Here is a 20,512-nt window from a genome sequence, read left to right on the forward strand (position 1 = left end):
TGCCCTTTGTCATGGAGGTGGATGCCACAGAAGTGCAACCTGTTTGAGTGCCACCTGTTTGATATAATAAGAAATACACAACTAGTTGCATATGACACAGATATGTTATGAATGCATTTGTTTAATTTAGTATTAGAAAGCAAAGAAGGCAATGCTGAAGCCTAACACATAAGATTCTCAGTTCATTAACATGCTCCACTGTGGAAATTAGTGCATACATCAGTATCACACACACTTCCTTTAATCACCAACTTGAGATGAAAAATAGTTTATTTCAGACTTATTATAGCATTGCTATAGGACTGTGACTCATAACAGGTTTATTGTTCAGGATGCTGAGTGAGAAGTTATTTGAAGGAGCATTTCTCCAGAAGGCTGCCCTAACAACCAGTATGTTTTGAACAACACTATTAGGCACTCATTATTATTAATACTCAACGATACATTGTGGCATTCAGTGAAACTGAAACAGATTGTTAAAAGTAATGTGTTACAATATTGCGTTACTCACTAAAAAAGTAACTAATTACATACAGGTAGTTACTTTTTATGGAAAATAATACATTATATGTTACGATACATTACTTTCATGTTACTTTTTAAATATGAGCCGGGCTTGATTGCTTTTAATATAAGAAGTTCTATTTAAAGCAAATGTAAAGCGCATTCACTCCAAAAAGTGAAAAATATATTAATGTGCAAAAAGTTAGTGTATCTAAAGTCATTTTTGTTTATTAGTATGGTTGAACTGGATCATTAAAGCTAATCAGCAAAGACATTCATTAATAAAATGGGATTAGATACATTTGTGTTATTTATAATTTAATTATTGCAGGTTTTAATTAATTTTGATGAATACTAAATCTGTCTTTTTGCGAGTGAGATGAATTCAGATTTAGTCTAGAACTAAATCATGTTCACACAACGCCTCTGTACTTCAGATTTCTCCCAATATTGGGGATCTCGAAGTGTTGTGGACACCTTTAAATACTGCGAAGCCGAAACAAGTCTGGGCCCAGATAATATTGGCAGCCTTGTTTTTTAATCAATCTATGTGCCAACAGTAGGTCCCTGACTCATGGAAACAGTCAATTATAGTTCCTTTACATGATTACAGACCCATATATTCTCAGCTCCACCTGCTGGAGGAGAACAAAGTTGTGAGCTTAGACTTCCTCTCAAACAGATCCCAGTGAGAGAGAGTAAATGGCAATCTCTCAAAAATAATATGAATTTCAGATGTTCCCATCGGGATTGTGCTTTAAACTCCTTAAATTCAGAACCAACTGATATATTTTGTGTGCCATTCATGCTTCTCAATTATATAAAAAACCACAGATAACTTAGTGACTTATTGTTTGTTGACTGTTTTCTTATTTTTAGCCATGCCTGAAAGGTAGGCAATCTTTGTGTAAGTATTGTGTGTGTGATTTGTACTGTATTATCTGTTGCTCAATGAATTGCCCAATCGGGGACAAATAAAGAATTTGAACCTAACCAAAAACCAACACAAAACTGCCTGTCGTCAAATTCAACACTACATCAACTTCTTTCTGTCAAATGTCTTACGTGTAAAGTGTGTTTTACCATCAATGACACTTGCTTTGATATTCTGTGTTTGAATAAATGCTGTTCTTTTTAACTTCTTATTCATCAAATAATCTTGATAAAAGTATGGCAGTTTATATACAGATATCTCAAAAAAATATTTGGCAGCACAACTATTAATAGTTCTAATAATAAATCAGCATATTATTCTGATTTCTGAAGATCACGTGACACTTTAAACTGGAGGAACGATGCTGGAAATTCAGCTTTGCATCACAGAAATAAATTACATTTAAAAGGATATTAAAATAGAAATCATTATTTTATATTGTAAAAACATTTTGTAAGATTAATGTTTTTTTTTTTCAGAATTTCTGATCAAATAAATGCAGCCTTGATGAGCAACTTCTTTAAAAACATTACAAGTCTCACTGACCCCAGACTTTTGACCCATAGTGTATATATATAAACACATGACTTTATGAACAGCGTAAACATGGGACATCGCCTGAGTTGTGTTAGTAGGTTATTATTTATTAGTTCTTTCTTCAGATAGCTGTGGTTTCTAGAGATGTTTCAAAACATTAAACTTGTCATTTTGCTCCGTTTGACAGGATGAAGACCGTTCCGTGGTATACGAAGACTCTGCTTCAGAATAAATCTCCAGTTTTCTGTGAATTTAATCAGATCTACTGAAACTGGAAGCTTTGTCCGTTGCATGTTAATCTGATGAGACAGAGCTTTATTCAGACTGACACAATAGACAAGCGCTCATGGGTTGACATGACTGTGACCAATCAGAAGCAAAGACAGCCAACAATGTGTCTACTGTCAGATTCATGTCAAATAAGAGCGGATTTGTACCTACTTAACTGTATTTTGGAGATAGATTTGTACCCCAAAGTGAGCAAAACCTGACAAAAACCTCCATTTGGGGACGTCCTCATTAGTAAACTGGAATAAAAAATAAAGTAAACTACGTTTTTTGAAATTGTAAAAATGCAGGAAGTTTTCTGTGAGTGTTAAGGATGGATCTAGGTCGAAAAAGTATAAAAATATCAGTATATAAGTCTATGTATTGTGGTCATTTAGAGAGCTAAGTAAACTTGTTTGTGTGTGTGTGTGTGTGTGTGTGTGTGTGTGTTTGTATGTGTGTGTGTGTGTGTGTGTGTGTTTTGGGGAGGGAAAATTACAAATAAATAGAAAATATGTTTTGATAAAGCCAAGTATGTTCATTTTAATAATTACATTTTCAATACAAACCAGATGATTTGTGTGTCCTTGAGTCACACATTAGCTGCTGTTCATCTACAATCTGTGTTAATATGCTAATTAACTCATTATTAAAAATTAAACTGCTTTAATTTAATCTCTAATGATCTGTAGTAACTTTAAAGACTTTGCACCTATTGAATTTTCACTCAATGTCGCGAAGTTTGAATCGTTTTAGCGAATCGGTTCTTTTGAACGGTTCGTTTTGACGTTCGTCTGGATGGTGCGAATCATCGTAAAGATCCGGTTTAAAAGAACGATTCATTCGCGAATCTGACACCGGTCTGTGACGAAGCAGCTGCACCGGTGGTGTGTGTGCGTGTTGTGTTTTCAGCCTTCGCTTATGTGTGTGTGTGAGACTGAGACTGTGTGTGTGAGTGAGAGTGTGTTTCACCGATGGAGTCGAACAGTGCAGCGTACGGAGTCTCTCTCGCCGGAACGGGATTCGATCTCATCAAATTCATCAAACAGCCTCAAACCATCATACGGTTCCTCAGCTGGGTGAGTGACAGGCGTCACGTTCAACTCATTATGAGCAATAAACGACTGCAGGATCAAGGTGAAATGGGTTTAAAACGTAAAATATTGAGTTTAGCTGCACTTTTTACAGCTTTAATGATGTTTAACGTCTATTTGACGTCTGCATTACATCTGCGAGACGTATTTTTGGAGAGTGTTTGCTCATCTGCTATACCTCTAAAGGACGGTTCATATCAGAAGTCAAATAGACGTTTAAAAGATGTTTATGATGTAAACTTGACCTCTGTGTGATGATTGCACACAGCAGATGCTTTCCAGATCCTTAACAGACGTCTTGCAGACGCTTATTCAAAGTCATCTAGTAGGCAATGTTCTCAAAAAATGTAATTTATGTATCTTTCATTGCACGATTTTCTTGTTTCTAAAAGTTTTAGTCGACTGTTAGTCCATTACAGTTGAACTATTAGTAGTTTTGGAACGTTCAGAGAACATTTAAAACTAACGTTCTTATAATAGTAGCAAAATTATAAAAATGATACATTTTTCTTTAATGTGTCAGTCGCATAACCAAGAAAAAAAAGTTTTTAAACATTTTAAAAAAAAAACTGGATGTTGTGGTTGTTAACAGAAATTGCTGTTACTTCTCAGTTTTCCATTTATATTGTATAAAGAGTTCCAGAGATAAATATTACTTGTCATAATAATGTAAATGTATGAAGAGTAAATCTGCATGCTTTACTTTAGGATAGAAACCTGTCTTTCTGAAGGGTTTTCCTATTGATGGACTGAGCTGAATTTGCTGTTAACTCAGTTTACTAGTGTAAAAAGATAATTTTGCCGTTCAGGCATATGATCCTCTGTGAAGGGGCTTTCCACAGACGCTGAGAAAAGAGTAAGTGAGAACGTATTCCTAGCTGGTCCTGGTCTGACGGCACCAGATGACCTCGTCAGCCGTTTCTAGATTTGCTTGCTTGGTGTAATTTGTTTACGGCGTCACACACATTTGCACAGCAGGAGTGTGTTTGCCTGCTTCTCTCTTTTGTCTGTGATAATGTGTGTCATGTGATTCAGTGCACAAGTACAGAATGTCCCTCGCCCTCGTCCCAGTGCTGACATGTAAACACAGCAGATGGCTCGTAACACGAGAGGCCTGCGACAGAACCCAGTTTCCCTGATCTGTGTGACACATATGCATAGAAAAACGATGACGGAGGCGTGTGGCTATGACCTCTTCCTTCATTTATTTCTCTTTCCGATGTTGTTTGCTTTAGAATTTAAACTTCATGAAGTGTGTAAGAATAAATTGTATATTCTTGCCTTCGAGATCATAAATATTATTTTGGTTCAGGTTGGGTTATCTGAGCAGAGAAGAGCAGGTACCCGGGAACCAAGAATGAGTCACACAAGTGGTGTAGTTCATTCTAAGCTCAACTTTATTGTACAAGGGGTGTTACTTTTATAGGGAAATGAAACAACGTAATGTCTGGCAGATATTTGGCTGATCAAGCATAACACACTGCATTGAGCAACATCATGAATATAGAGTAAGGTTCAAAGGAATACATCATACTGTTATCACACCACAATGTCCTTTATCACAAGATGTTCACATGTACGAGCAGAATCTCACAATGGCCACTTTAAGACAGTCGAAGACATGTCTTACACAATCGTGAACAATCTTGGGCATATCTTATGTACTTTCATACACAGTAATCAAATGTGATATATATCTTCAGTTAGTATTCATTTCTGTTAAACAGTTTTCAGAATAGGAATAAAGAAATGGTTAGTATAACTCTTAATCAGGATTACACACGTATATCAGATTCAGTCTTCAGGCTCTAACTCATAAGTGTGCACATAATCATCTCCAGTAGAGCTATCAGCATCTGTTGGAAAATCCTCAGCTTCAATCACATTCATCTCCAACTGCTCTGGAACCCTAACAAAGGTTGATACTGGATTGGATACATGTAGCATTGCTTGGTAGGTATTTCCTGTAGTGAGCGCTGTAACAGAACGCATTATAGAAGTACTAATACATTGCATCATACAGGGTGCTATTAGCAGAAGAATCACTATGAATATAACAATAGGCACAACAGTGTGTAGAATCCAAGTTCTAACTCTTGTCAGAGGGCTTCAGTCGAAACATGACACTCAATCAGACGCATGCTTTTAAAATTAAAGGAGTAGTTCGATTAAAAATGTGAATTTGCTGAAAATGTGCTCCGCACTCCCAGTTCATCTGAGATTAGGATGAGTTTGTTTCTTCATCAGGTTTGTAGAAATGTAGCATTATATCACTGCAGTGAATGGGTGCCGTCGGAATGAGAATCCAAACAGCTGATAAAACATCACAATAATCCACAGCACTCCAGTCCATCAGTGAACATCTGAAGACCATCAATCCAGAATTAAGATGATTTTAACTCAAACACAGTCTATAATCCATAATAACACTTAGTAATAATATATATAATAATCCATAATAATCCAGTGAACAAGTGTTCTGGTCTGAATCAGGAGAGAAATCTGCACAGATCAAGCAGCGTTTAAACAGATCTAAAGAAACATGTGAGAGACAACATTAGATGCACTTTTTCACTGGAGGAAGTGTTATTATGGATTATAGACTCTGTGTGTTTGAGTTAAAAACATCTTAATGCTGGATTGATGGTCTTCAGATGTTAAATGATGGACTGGAGTGCTGTGGATTATTGTTTTCTGACGGCACCCATTCAGTACTCTTATTACAAAAATGAAGACAAAAAATATATTTTGTGAATTACAGTTGTTCAGTAAAATAAATAAATATAAATATTTAGGTTTTATTCATCTCAAATTCTCCTCTTTCAAACATTCATTTCAACTTTTTTTAATCTGCTGGAGTCCTGTCGAACTTCTGCTTAGAGAAACGTGTTTGGATCCCTCACTGGAAACTTCTGAGCTATAGTTGTATTTAGAAAGAGCTTTGCTTCAGAAAATGTGAAGAGCTGTTTGTTTTAATTCCATTCTTGCGGTCTTACGCACTTCTCTTCGTGTCAGGTGTTCGCTATCGTGGTGTTTGCCTCCATCACGGCTGAAGGTTACGTGAACAGTAGCTCTGAAATCCAGGCGAAGTGTGTCTTCAACAGGAATGAAGGAGCCTGTCATTACGGCGTTGGCATCGGGGTCATCGCCTTCCTGGCCTGCATCGCCTTCCTATTGGCTGATGTGTTCCTGCCTTCGATGAGCAATGCTCAGGAGAGGAAGTACATAGTGATGGCTGATCTGGGCTTCTCAGGTGAGATGTTCCTCAAGTCATTTCTGTGTCAGTTTCCCAATGCTGTCTGTTGAAGATGTGGTGGCATTTTGTGAAGGTCATTTTTTCCACTTGACCTGTTCGTGGCATCGTTCTCTAAAAGAGAAGTGTCCTGTGTTTGTTCACATGCACATGTCGCTCAGATGGCCTCTTCCTGTGTGAATCATTGAGCTGTCAAAAGCTTCATGCCTGTTTGTTTGTTAGTTTTTTAAATGGCCTCTAGTTGTCATTTAATGTCCATCAGGGTTATTATAGTTAACTAAAATGAAGTCTATTCAAATATTTTGTTACTTAAAGTAAACATTAACAGAAAAATAATGCATTAAAAAGTTTTCACAACAGTGTTTCTTATTTTAATAGTATGCAGACATTATAAAAATTGACAAACACACAGCAAACTAAAATTTCGATTCAATTTCAAAATAATAACAAAAATGATTGTGACGTTATTGGTTGCATTTTATTCTTGAAATTCTAGATCAGTGGTTCTTAAGCTTTAATCATATATTCATAGGCCCCAAATATAACCTGGGAGTGTCAGTATAATTAAAAAATTATAATTAAAATAATTTGGTTTCAGGATTCCAGAAGCTGAATGAAATGGAATGATTTTTTAACCAGTGAATTTAGAGGACTTTTCTAGTTGTTCATGATTTATTGAATATAACTTTTTTAAATATTTTTACTCAAAATTTCAACCTGAAAAAATATTTTAGAACTTGGCAAAACTAGATAAATGTGCATCATTATAAAAATAAAAATAACTCTTATTATTTTCATGTCTTTACTAGTCCAGAAATCAGTCTTTTTAGATGAAGCTTCCTCATAAAACCAAGTTTCCCAAGACTTTTACGAGAAATGTTAATTGTGAGAATATGGAATATTTTGATCATTAGTTGTGTTAACTTATTTTAGTGCTTGTTTTGTCTTATTTTTAATCATGTTAAGTCATTCTGAGCCCTCATGTTACAGGGTTTAAACCAAAGTCCTGTTTGTTCTGTGGCTTCAGTTAGCTGCATTAGTTTAATCACTGACTGGTTTGTCAAATCTTTCTGTTAATATTAGAATATGTTAAAACTATTCTAATATTAGTTCACCCAAAAATGATCATTCAGACTAGTGGAAAGAAAACATCCCAAACACACATTTAGTGATTTATTAAGTTAGATTTATATTGCACTTTATCTATTTGTGTCTGTAGATTTCAATTACAGTGCAAATCTTTAAAGTCGCTTAAAGTTTTTTTCTCAAAATGAGTTTTATCTCCACTTCTGCAGCTCGTACAAACACCAAAACTTAGTTTTATTCCTCTCTATATTCTGAAGGTTTTTACTGAAGGGTTTGTGAATATATCATTCACACTGATTTGTATTATATAACAGATTATTTAATATTTTATTCCTAAAAAATGTAGTGAAATTTTTATTTTATTTTTCTGGCTGTTGACAGTATTTTTAGTTTCATGGAGTGATATTTTGCTTCCATAACATGTCTTATTTCATATTAATGAAAAGAAAATTTCCAAAATAATTTTTTTTGTTTATTTTATATTTTATCTATTTATGTCTGTAGATTTCGATTGCGTCACATATCTTTAAAGAGTTTTTTCTCCACTTTTGTAGCACTTACAAACACCATAACTTACAGTTTTATTCCTCTCTATATTCTGAAGGTTTCTACTGAGGGGATTGTCCATAAATCACAATGATTTATATTATATAACATATTATTTAACATTTTATTCCTAAGAAAATGTAGTGAATTTTATTTATAAATTTTTTTTTGACTGTTGACAGTATTTTTTGATTCATGGAGTGATATTTTGCTTCCATAACATGTCTTATTTCATATTAATGGAAAGAAAACAACCAAAGTACACATTTAAGAGTTTTTTTTTTATTGCACTTTTTCTATTTGCAACCGTAGATCTCAATTTCAATATATATCTTTTAAAGAGTTTTATCTCCACTTCTGTAGCACTTACAAACTCCAAAACTTACAGTTTTATTCCTCTCTATATTCTGAAGGTTTCTACTGAGGGGATTGTGAATATATCATTCACACAAATTTTTTCACCTGTTCATTCTGTCACCATTTACTCCCCTTCATGCCATTCCAAACCCTTCTGTGAAACAAGAAATGTTATTTTTGGTTCAAGGGTTTCATTCAGTAAGATGCCTGGTGTGTTTTCTGAAGAGTCTCTGATTCCTCCCCGTGCGGTGTGTTGACCAGGTGCCTGGACATTCCTGTGGTTTGTGTGTTTCTGTCTCATGGCGGATCAGTGGTCAAAGACCCAAGACACCAGCGGCATCCCTACAGATGCCGTCCACGCAGTCATCGCCTTTTCATTCTTTTCCATCGGATCCTGGGTGAGTGTGTGTGAACCCCAAAACTACTTCAATCTGCCACAGTTCAAGATAAACCTACAATTTAATGCTATTTTTTCATGCACAGGTCAATTTAGGTCTCTTTTTTTCCATGTCATCTTTCAGACTAGTGGAGGGAAAACATGCAAAAGTGTTTATTTTATTACACTTCATCTGTTCCATACATTTCAATTACAGCACATATCTTTAAAGTCACTTACATTTACAAAATTAGTTTTTTATCCACTTTACCAGCACTTACAAACACCAAAACTTACAGTTTTATTCCTCTCTATATTCTGAAGGATTCTACTGAGGGGTTTGTGAATATATGAGTCACACTGATTTATACAACATCTTATTCCTAAAAAATACTTTTGACAGTATTTTCTGATTTATAGAGTGATAAAAAGTGAAATCCAAAATCCACTCTATAAAAACCTTTAAATACGATCTGTCAATCACATCAAACAATCTTTAAATCTGGCTTTATAATATTCAACATTATTTTCTCAAAATGCAAATCAATTTGTGCATATTTAAACAACATTTCAGAAAACTTGCAATACGAAACAATGTCTTATTGTGATTAATCATCTGTTGGAAGTATATTAATATCTTTTAGTTCACATTTTTACCCGGTTCACCTGGGGTCTATTCCAAAAACCAAAAGTTTTGAGAAACCTTGTCTATTATTAAAAGATTAGTTTACCTACAAATAAAAATTATGTCATTAATTACTCAACCTCATGTCGTTTCAATCCAGTAAGACATGTTTGTTTCAGTTGCATTGCTGTCTATGCAGGATCAGAAAGCTCTAGGATTTCATCAAAAACATCTTAAAATGCGTTCTGATGATGAACGAAGGTCTTACAGGTTTGGAACGACATGAGGGTGAATTAATACATTTTTGGGTGTACTGTCCCTTTAAGTTCATTAAATGCCACATGAGCTCTCTTCAAGTCGTTGATTGAATCTTCTTCATCTTCTCAGGGAGCGTTAAGTTACTTCGCTCTTGTGAGGTTTCGTCATGGTGTTGACGATGTGACCCAGAACTACGTCGATCCGCCGGTGGACCCCACCTCACCGTATCCCACCACCTACACGCCGCCCACGTATCCTTCCTTCCAGAACACGGGTCAAGATCTCTTCCATCAGCCGCCCTTCGTACCGAATCCTGACCCGACCGGCCAGAGCAGCTACCAGCCGCCCGTCTACTGACACGTGACACGCACAGAAACCTGAAACACGACACCCAGGTCACCTGACGCCTCGGGATGTGGGAGGGGCCTCGGCAGGCAGCCAATAGGAGACTGTTTGCCATTTAACACGTGGCCTTAAATGTGTAAATATTCAAGTGTTTATTTACGTGACTGTAGATGAGTTCAGATTTGCACTGATGAGCTGAAATAAAGCTGTAAGTTATTGTGGATAAGGTCTGTCGCTCACACTGGAATCACAGCAGAGTTTGTTAACGTTTTCCCAGCTGAATGAGTAGGAATGTGATGGAAACAAAAAGAGCCCCTTGACCCAGTTTACTAATTGTGTTAGTGAATGAAGAGCTGGCGCGATTCACCGTGGTACAATTACCAGATTGCATGTCAAGTCAAGCTGCAAATGGAAGTTTTGGGTCATAAATGAAGCATGCTTTTATTTTGCGTCCAGATCTGATTTAATGTTAGTCAAGGCTAAATATGGTTTCAGGATATGAAAACATTCACTAACTTACATGAACACAATGTGATGCAAATCTTTGTTCGATCTGTTTTCTTGCCGTATAACATTGATTTGATAAGGTTTATCCATTGCACTTCAACCATTTCAAAGCATATCATCTGGGAATATGTTAATATATACATATATAAAACATTTGTTTTCATTGTTTGACTTGCAGTTTGCTTCATTACTTATTTAAAAAAAAAAGATTTTTTTTGTTTTTGTCTTCAAACTCAGTTTTCAATGAATAACCAGCTTCAGTTCTTAAAGTGCAGCTAAAAGCAAAAACACTGGTTTGTATTCTAAATAAGAAATGAATGCAATATCTAAATAAAATAAATGAATGCAACCCTTTGGAAACAAACTGTCTTAAACTGCCTTCAACAGAACATATTTGATCGTTACATTTTTGCACTTAGTAGACCCTTTTATCCAAAACAACTTACAGTGAATTCAGGCTATACAATTATTATTATGTTTCACCAGTATGTTCTCTGGGAATCGAACCCATGACCTTTCACAGTGCTAACACAATGTTCTACCACTGAGCCACAGGAACACAAGACTTGCTAGAGGCCGCTACCTAATCAAGTCGTCATTACTACAAATAATTTAGCTCTTTGACAAATCGTTTTTGATCCTCTAAATGTTTGTCGTAACATGCACATGGAAAGCAACATCTCAAAATCAACTCAAATTTTATTCGTTCTCATTATAATCATAACACATCACTCGTTGGCAGTGTTTCTGGGTGTCAGCTGGTCGCTCCGTTAGACAATTATAAATTATTTTAAAATTGTTTAAATTAAAATGCATACAAATGATTGACTCATTATTAAACTGAAAGTACAAACCCACTATATTTTAAACTACGAACCACTTTAAACTACAAGCTACTGTACACACAGGAAAAAATGGAAGTGCTAAATTCTCACTCTAGTGAGTTAAATCTATGTGGTAACAGTCCGGCTCATAAATGAAGGGAAGCGAAGAGTTTTCGTGGAGCGCTTTGAGCGAGCGGTTTTCCTGACATCACGTGTGGCGGCGTCTCCTCTCTCTGTGGATCGTGGTTCTCTTTACACGCCATGAGCCCTCCATAACACGCTCGACACACAGCGTGATATTTATCAGTTCCGCCGATCACCTCCACCTGAGGAAACCGAACACAAGATACCGGAGGTTTCACATCTGAGGACAGGATGAGGATGTGACACAGCGTGTGTTTGTCCAGACGGAGATATTGTTGTCCTCACCTCTTGTTCAGCTCCGAGTCTTTTGGTGTAAGCGGCTTCTTTGTAGCACTGCATGCAGACGGCGTTCAGTTTGACCACGCTCTCCGCCAGAGGAACCAGATTCAGGATATTACCGAAGGGCTGCAGACACAGGGGTCAAAGGTCATCAAAACTGCTCAATACTCATATAACAGAGATAGTCAAATAACCATTTTTTTTTTTAAATGCAAGTATCAGTCAAGTTTTTGAACATTAACTTTTTTTTTTAATTCTCTTCTGCTCAGCAGGGCTGTATTTATATGATCAAAAATACTTAAATATTATTCTAATCTAAAACATCTGTTTTCTGTGTGAATCTGTGTTAAAGTGTAATTTATTTCTGTGATGCTCCGCTGTATTTTCAGCATCATTCCTCCAGTCTTCAGTGTCACATGATCTTCAGAAATCAGAATATGATGATTTACTGCTCAAGAAACATTTCTGATTATTATCAATGTTGAACACAGGTGAGTAGATTTTTTCAGGAATCTTTGATGAATAGAAACAGCATCTTAAACAGAAATCTTTTGCAACATTATAAATGTCTTTATCGTCACTTTTGATCAATTTAAAGTATACTTGCTAAAGAAAAGTATTCATTTCTATACCCCCCCCCCAAAAAAAATATTCTGCCTTTTGAGAATATTTCTATTTTAAATAAATGCTCTTCTCTTTAACTTTTTATTCTTCAGAATCCTGAAAAAGTATAAAACCTGACGCAGCAGAACAGTTCGAGCACTGATAATAAAAGATTTCTGAAGATCATGTGACACTGAAGACAGAAATAAATTACACTTTAACACAGATTCACACAGAAAACAGCTGATTTAGATCATAATAATATTTAACAATAATTATAATTTTTCCTGTATTTTTGATCAACTAAATGCAGCCTTGATGAGCAGAAGAGACTCCTATAAAAACACTGAAATCGTTCTGCTCCCAGAGTTTTGACCGGTAGTGTATAAGGTGATATATAAGTGTCTGTGGAGTGATCTCTCATCATCACACCTTTCTCTGGAAGGTTCCATCCAGTGCTGCTACTATGATGGTCTTTCCCATGTTGGCCATTTCCTCACAGAACTCAACGGTGTCTGGAAACTGCAAAAGATGGTGATTGTTAATCAGTGTGTGACTGAGCCGAACAATGACTGAAGAGAGTTGAACAGAAACATACAAACTGTCCCTCGTCGATGCCGATGACACAGGCCTGGAGCGACAGACTCTGGACGTCCCGCAGACGGCTGGCAGGAACGGCCTCCATCGTGCTCCTGCGGCACAAAGCACACGACCCTCAGATCTCTCACACACACACACACACACACACACACACACACACACACACACACACACACACAAGCTGCAATCTTACATGTCATGCGTGGCCATCCCCGTCTGAGAGTAGCGTGTGTCTTTGGCGTATTTGATGAGCAGACAGGAATACTGAGCCACCTGAAACCTCCGCACGCGCCGCATCAGTTCAGTGCTGCACACACACACACATAATGCAAATAACACATTATTACCCAGCAGATTAAAAACAAACTTCTCTTGATTGTATGAAGATGTGCTAATATGCATCAGAAGATGTGACTTTACTGGAGTATTGGATTGTTTTCCTGTATATCACAGCATTGTGACGTTCCTGACAGCATTGATTTCACCCAGCAACACAAACACGTTTAAAGATCATTTGGCTAATGTTGAGTTTTGTGGATGTGATTTCTGAATGCTCTCTGAACAGATGTTTAAATTTTCTTTTTTTTTCTTGGTTATGTGAAACTATTAAAGTAGCATTCCGTCCGATAATCGTACAAAAGGGTTAAAAGATGCTGGAAAGCTGAGCTGGAGGATTTTTCTGAAGAACAGAGCTCAGTTTAACTGTTCAGAACAAACAAGGCACTCATGAACAATCATCAGAAACTGATGTATTAGGAACCAAGGGTTCACAAACTTTTGAATGTGGTCATTTCAATAATATCAGTTATTTATTTTTTCTTTTTGACTAAATGTATACATCTTTAATGTAAAATATCTTACTCAGGACTGTAACTAAATAAAAATAACATGCATTTAGTGTGATCTCTGTTGTTTTGTTAAAATGATTCACACTTTCACGGATTCTGCAAGTGCTTCCCAAACTTTCACATGCCACAGTCAGTCTACTGTCAAAATAACTGTTATATTTAGAAATCTAGTTTTATGTTTATAAGCAGCTGGTGTTTTCTGGGAACACTAGAGTCACTGAACAGAGTTTTCGCGCTAACTTCGCGTTGTCTTTGTAACAATGTAACCGTTCTCGCGCCAAACAGCTGCACATCCGCTAAAAATAAAACACTGATTATAGAGTTTTACCGTCATATTTCATAACATAACATGTGTGTACTGATGATTTATTCATCCTCACCTTTTTCCTGAAAACATCGGTCCGAAAATAACCTGAGAAGATGACAGAGATACTGATTTCATTGTTACTATTTACATTTACCAAAGCAAATTCATAATCATAATAAAATAAGAACACGCTCGCTTTTTAAACATTTAAACGTTTACGTTAATATTTAGATGTTATCTGCATGACATACATCATCACGGAGTTAATGAATTAAAAGGGCATTAAATATTATAAATATAATATTAGAGTTACCTGAATCTGTCCTCGTATCTTCTGTGGGGAATGCGGTAAAATTTTGGCAACGTTTAAGCAGTCCATGTCGATTGTTTCAGACGTTTTCTAAAATACAGTCAGACTTACAGTAAGATTTGAACAGCGCGCCACCGCCAGTTTGTTCTTTTATAGCGATGGCGTCACTCTCCTCAGGACCAATCGGAATCGAGGACACGCAGCCACGTTTCGCGCACAGACCTATAAAAGCTCTTCTTTTGGACGAGCCGTGCCGCTTCTATTGTCTTCAGTCTTTTTTTTTTTTATTAACCAAAAAAACAGAAATATACAATAATAAACATTAATTTACATAATAATACACAGAAATAAAACATGCCAGAGTGTACAAACCTATTGTCTTCAGTCCATCCTATGCGTTTATAAATCACTGACGTCACAATGGCGGAAGGACATGACGGATTTCAGACAGGCGGGAATATAAAGAGTGCTTGACTCAGATTAAATAATATTATCACATACACAACACCCGAGTGCCTGAATCACAATCGAACTAGGATTTTTTTCATGTAATAACATTATTTAGAGCTTGTTTTTTTTAATGATTTTCTTTTATGTCCATTGAGTGTATACAAACAAGGTTAGGTCCAATGTAGAGGATGCCAAAAAAAAAATGCACGATTGAATATGAATAGGCACAAATATTATATATGTATTTTTTAAATAACCAATACGTTTGTAGGTTTCAGGATTTTGTTTAAAGATGAATCTGGAAAACTGATCATTGTTCATGCGTTGCTTAACGCGGTGTGCACTGTTTTATACAGCACAGATTTTTGTCCAAATTAATAAATCATCCTAGTATTGCATGCAGTCTGTGAATTCGCATGCTTTGCACTGTTGCATAATGTGCCAATAGTGTGCTGTAATTACAACGTCCCGCCAGCAGGGCTGCAGTGTCTGTTTATCTGTGCACTGAGGGGTTCTGGGTAAATGTGGATCTCTGTATTGTTTTGGACAGGAGCTGAGACTTAGGTCTCTGCAGAGCAAAAGTGGGCGTTTATCACCATGTGGGTGGTTTAAAACTGCTGGGTGTTTCTGAATCATGCAATCTAAATGATCCCCCTTACTCAACCCCACCCCTAAACCTAACGTCACTATTACATCAACCAATCAGGTATCATTTTGTAAAAACACCTTGATCTTGTAACTCCCATTACTTTCCTGCAGAGACCTATACTTGGAGGAGCTGGAGCATCAGTTCTCTCCCAACCGCTGGTCACACAGGATATCCACCGATGACGTCATCAGAGCCCATGTGGCCACTCCTAAAACGGGTACATTTGTACATTTACTGTGTGTGTGTGTGTGTGTGTGTGTGTGTGTGTGCTGTTGAGGGCCATACTGCATTTCATTCAGGAAGCAGCTCATCTTCTTACACTGCTTTTAAAACAGGAAGTGGATTATAAATGAATTATGTGTGTGTGTGTGTGTGTGTATTTTAATTGGCTTATTGTAAATCATTTAGATGTTTAATTTTCGTCTGCTGTTAAATAAAGAAAAAAAAAAGTATTTAGGAAAAATAATTACCCAATTACAGCTGTAAAGTTAAAAAAAATGTATAGAATAATGAATAGAAAAAACTAAAATAAACTTTATACATATGCATAAAAGAAAAATTATACAAGAAAATTACATAAACATAAATTTATTTTATTTCATCTAGTTTAAATTTAAAATTAATAAACTATAAAGACATTAAAAACATGACAAAGTGACAAAAACATACAACATAATTACTAATAATAAACTTAAAATGAAAAGTAGAAAAAAGCATTTAACAAGATAAACGATAAATAAAATAAAATAAAACATAAGGAAAACAATCCTGTTTTATTTCAGCTAGTTACCAAGGCAATGGTCATTCTTGTTAAGTGTAACAAAACTAACATGAATGAAAATGGCAACAAAACTTTTACTCATTTTGTTTACTTTAAGTACTAAAATAAAAGTAAATGCAATGTAAATGCAAGTTCTTAATTTATTTAATTATTTTTATTTTATTAAAATACCTTAAGTGAAAACAGAAAATCTAAAAATTCTAAACCAATTGTAAATATGAATAAATACTATAATAGTGTGTTGATGATCACAGTAAGGTCGAGTCGGTCATCGGTCATGTAGGTATGGACTTGAGTGTGTTCTTCATGTTATTGTTATTGTGTTTAGGGGATCTGGATGTGATGGTGTCTGTCATCCAGCAGTATTCACACATCAGGTGAGGTCGGTCTGTCTCAGGTGAGAAGGCTGATGGGATACCAGAAGCTGGTCGCTTGTACACTATGTCTCGTAACTTTGAACGCTCCTCTGGTTTCAGTTGTGTTTTATTTATTTTGGTGACGTATAAATAAAGTCTTCCCATCTGCCTGCACTTGAGTCTTCGCCTCTTGCGATCCGTGACACTACGTCCTTAATAACAATGGATGAAAAGTTTAGAGCCCTACTGATGATTAAGTCTAGAGTGTGTCCACCTTTGTGTGTGGGTCCATGTACATGCTGAATCGACAGGTAAAAAAAGCCTCAAGTCCAAATATTCATTTATCACCAATTAACTGTTTGACAAACACTTCCTGCTTCGATGTCCAGATCTGAATTTTAAAAAATCTCAAACATGCTCCGATGTCACGATCTGAATCAACCGAGTCGCGAACAGGCTCCGAAGTGCCGATCTGAATCAACCGAGTCGCGAACAGGCTCCGAAGTGCCGATCTGAATCAACGAGTCCCGAACATTCTCCGAAGTGCCGATCTGAATCAACCGAGTCGCGAAAAGGCTCCGAAGTGCCGATCTGAATCAACGGAGTCGCGAACAGGCTCCGAAGTGCCGATCTGAATCAACCGAGTCGCGAACAGGCTCCGAAGTGCCGATCTGAATCAACCGAGTCGCGAAGAGGCTCCGAGGTGCCGATCTGAATCAACCGAGTCCCGAACATGCTCCGAAGTGCCGATCTGAATCAACGGAGTCTTGAAGAGGCTCCGAAGTGCCGATCTGAATCAACGGAGTCGCGAACAGGCTCCGAAGTGCCGATCTGAATCAACGGAGTCGCGAACAGGCTCCGAAGTGCCGATCTGAATCAACCGAGTCGCGAAGAGGCTCCGAAGTGCCGATCTGAATCAACCGAGTCGCGAACATGCTCCGAATTGCCGATCTGAAAACTTCGACCAAAGAATGTAAAAAATAACTCTATTTCTCTAATAACTGTAATAACTGTACAACTCTATGAAAGACTCAGATCACGAATCTAAAAATAAATCGCTATAGTAAAAGAGAAATAATAAGAGGAGTGAAGTTTCCTACCGTTCTGCTGTGTTTGGTCCTCACGCGTGTCTGATGCTCCGCTGCGCGTCTCCGCCCCTCACACGCGCGTTTACAGCGCTAAATTAATCATCTTTGCTAATTATTATACATTTACTTCATTGTAAGCTTCAGGTACTTCATTTATTATTGTTCAATTAACTGTTTGAAACAAAAAAGGTTGTATTTCAGTAATAGTTCTAAATGATCAAAATAAAATATATAAAATAATGGTTTCTATTTTAATATCCTTTAAAATATAATCTATTTCTGTGATGTGCAGCTGTATTTTCAGCATCATTCCTCCAGTCTTCAGTGTCACATGATCTTTAGAAATCATGAAAATATGATGATTATTATTAGTTGTGCTACCAAATATTATTTTGGAATCTGCTATACTTTTGATGAATAAAAAGTTAAAATTAAATAAACAAAGTTGAGTAAAAGTACAGATACGTATAATAAAATATTACTCCAGTAAAAGTAAAAGTATTCCTTTTTCAATTTTACTGAAAGATAGATGTTTGCAATTTTATATAGGCTAATTTAATTTTATATTAGCACATTATTTTTTTTATAATCCTACTGCTCAAAATACCTAGGTTTTTTTCCAAAATAACCACTATATGGAGTCAAGATATATTTTTGTTGTTGATATGGACTACACTGATGAGAATAATGTTCACTGTGAAGCTTACACTGTGATGAACCTGAGAGAAAACAGAGATGACCATCTGTCCACGCCTGTCCCACGAGCCCCGGACAAAACATCACACACAGTCTGACACTGATAATCACAGAGAGTTCTACATATCATTTGAATTTAATGTTTTGCTACATTTTTATTTGTTTTTTTAAATCGAGGAATCAGAGTTTTAAATGTTTTCATTTACGGTTAATAATCTCTCGAACACGAACAGCTTGAATCATCTGGACTTTTTGAGTCAAATATTTTAGCAAAATTATTTAGCATTTTTATTTTATATTATTTCTTAACATAACAGACAATATCTGCCTTCATTTTGCATGCATCTTGTTTATTCTCGCTTATAAAACTTTTGTTGCTCTTTTTGTTGTTTTGGTTGTGTTGTTTTTTATCCTCATTTGTAAGTCGCTTTGGATAAAAGCGTCTGCTAAATGAATAAATGTAAATGTAAACTTATCAAATTATGGCTTCATTTCCTTACATGAATATCGAAATATTCAACTCAAATAAACACTTGTATGATGCAGTATTAGTATTAGAATTTAATTTGGGGTCCTGAAATACCCTGAACACTGCACAGAGGTTAAGATGACCATTGCTACAAAAAAAAAAAAAAATTGAAACTCATCCTATTTTGTTTTAATTTTCCATTACTAAATTATACAGTTACTGATGCTGTGGACTGTGGGATTACTAACAGGCTATTAACAAAAATCTGTCTCTAAACCTCTTTTCTCTTTATTAAAAGTTGATGTAGACAAGTAGATGATAGAATTAAATGTTTTGCAAATCCGCTCGAAAGACCTGATCTCAAATGATTCGGGAATCGCGCTTCGGAGTCCCGATCTGAATCAAATGTTTTGTGAACTCCGAAACCCCGATCAAATGATTCGCGAATCGCGCTCCGGAGTCGCAAAACGACCGAAGCCGATAAATCGATCTGAATCAACCGAGTCGCGAACAGGCTCCGAAGTGCCGATCCGAATCAACCGAGTCGCGAACAGGCTCCGAAGTGCCGATCCGAATCAACCGAGTCGCGAACAGGCTCCGAAGTGCCGATCTGAATCAACCGAGTCGCGAACAGGCTCCGAAGTGCCGATCCGAATCAACCGAGTCGCGAACAGGCTCCGAAGTGCCGATCCGAATCAACCGAGTCGCGAACAGGCTCCGAAGTGCCGATCTGAATCAACCGAGTCGCGAACAGGCTCCGAAGTGCCGATCTGAATCAACCGAGTCGCGAACAGGCTCCGAAGTGCAGATCTGAAAACCTCGACCAAAGAATGTAAAAAATAACTCTATTTCTCTAATAACTCTGCAACTCTATGAAAGACTCAGATCACGTATATTAGAATAAATCGCTATAGTAAAAGAGAAATAATAAGAGGAGTGAAGTTTCCTACCATTCTGCTTTGTTTGGTCCTCACGCGCGTCTGACGCTCCGCTGCGCGTCTCCGCCCCTCACACGCGCGTTTACAGCGCTAAATTAATCATCTTTGCTAATTATTATACATTTACTTCATTGTCAGCTTCAGGTACTTCATTTATTATTGTTCAATGAACTGTTTGATACAAAAAAAGGTTGTATTTCCGAAATAAATCTAAATGATCAAAATAAAATATATAAAATAATGGTTTCTATTTTAATATCCTTTAAAATATAATCTATTTCTGTGATGTGCAGCTGTATTTTCAGCATCATTCCTCCAGTCTTCAGTGTCACATGATCTTTAGAAATCAAGAAAATATGATGAATTATTATTAGTTGTGCTTCCAAATATTATTTTGGAATCTGCTATACTTTTGATGAATAAAAAGTTAAGATTAAATAAACAAAGTCGGGGTGCATCTCTTCCCTCTTTGATAATTACT

The 20,512-nt window shown here is 36.4% G+C and overlaps 2 protein-coding genes and 1 long non-coding RNA gene across 3 annotated transcripts; 2 read left to right on the forward strand and 1 right to left on the reverse strand.

The window, feature by feature from the left end:
* Positions 1-3,088: 3,088 nt before the first annotated feature.
* On the forward strand, positions 3,089-10,857 carry LOC128021943 (synaptogyrin-2-like). Its single transcript, XM_052609046.1, has 4 exons — positions 3,089-3,321; positions 6,352-6,589; positions 8,840-8,976; positions 9,967-10,857. Exons 1-4 carry the CDS (start codon positions 3,217-3,219, stop codon positions 10,192-10,194), a joined length of 708 nt encoding a protein of 235 aa, XP_052465006.1. The 5' UTR covers positions 3,089-3,216; the 3' UTR covers positions 10,195-10,857.
* A 513-nt stretch (positions 10,858-11,370) lies between these two features.
* On the reverse strand, positions 11,371-14,724 carry LOC128021945 (thymidine kinase, cytosolic). Its single transcript, XM_052609047.1, has 7 exons — positions 14,608-14,724; positions 14,368-14,399; positions 13,333-13,446; positions 13,138-13,231; positions 12,972-13,061; positions 11,943-12,062; positions 11,371-11,839 (listed from the first exon to the last, which is right to left on the reverse strand). Exons 1-7 carry the CDS (start codon positions 14,671-14,673, stop codon positions 11,660-11,662), a joined length of 696 nt encoding a protein of 231 aa, XP_052465007.1. The 5' UTR covers positions 14,674-14,724; the 3' UTR covers positions 11,371-11,659.
* A 162-nt stretch (positions 14,725-14,886) lies between these two features.
* LOC128021946 (uncharacterized) lies at positions 14,887-17,014 on the forward strand. The gene is made up of 2 exons (XR_008185825.1): positions 14,887-15,920; positions 16,813-17,014. It is a non-coding gene; the product is annotated as an uncharacterized LOC128021946 (long non-coding RNA).
* Positions 17,015-20,512: the final 3,498 nt, after the last annotated feature.

This window comes from Carassius gibelio, chromosome A11 (genome assembly GCF_023724105.1).
Source record: "Carassius gibelio isolate Cgi1373 ecotype wild population from Czech Republic chromosome A11, carGib1.2-hapl.c, whole genome shotgun sequence".
NCBI classification, from domain to species: domain Eukaryota; kingdom Metazoa; phylum Chordata; class Actinopteri; order Cypriniformes; family Cyprinidae; genus Carassius; species Carassius gibelio.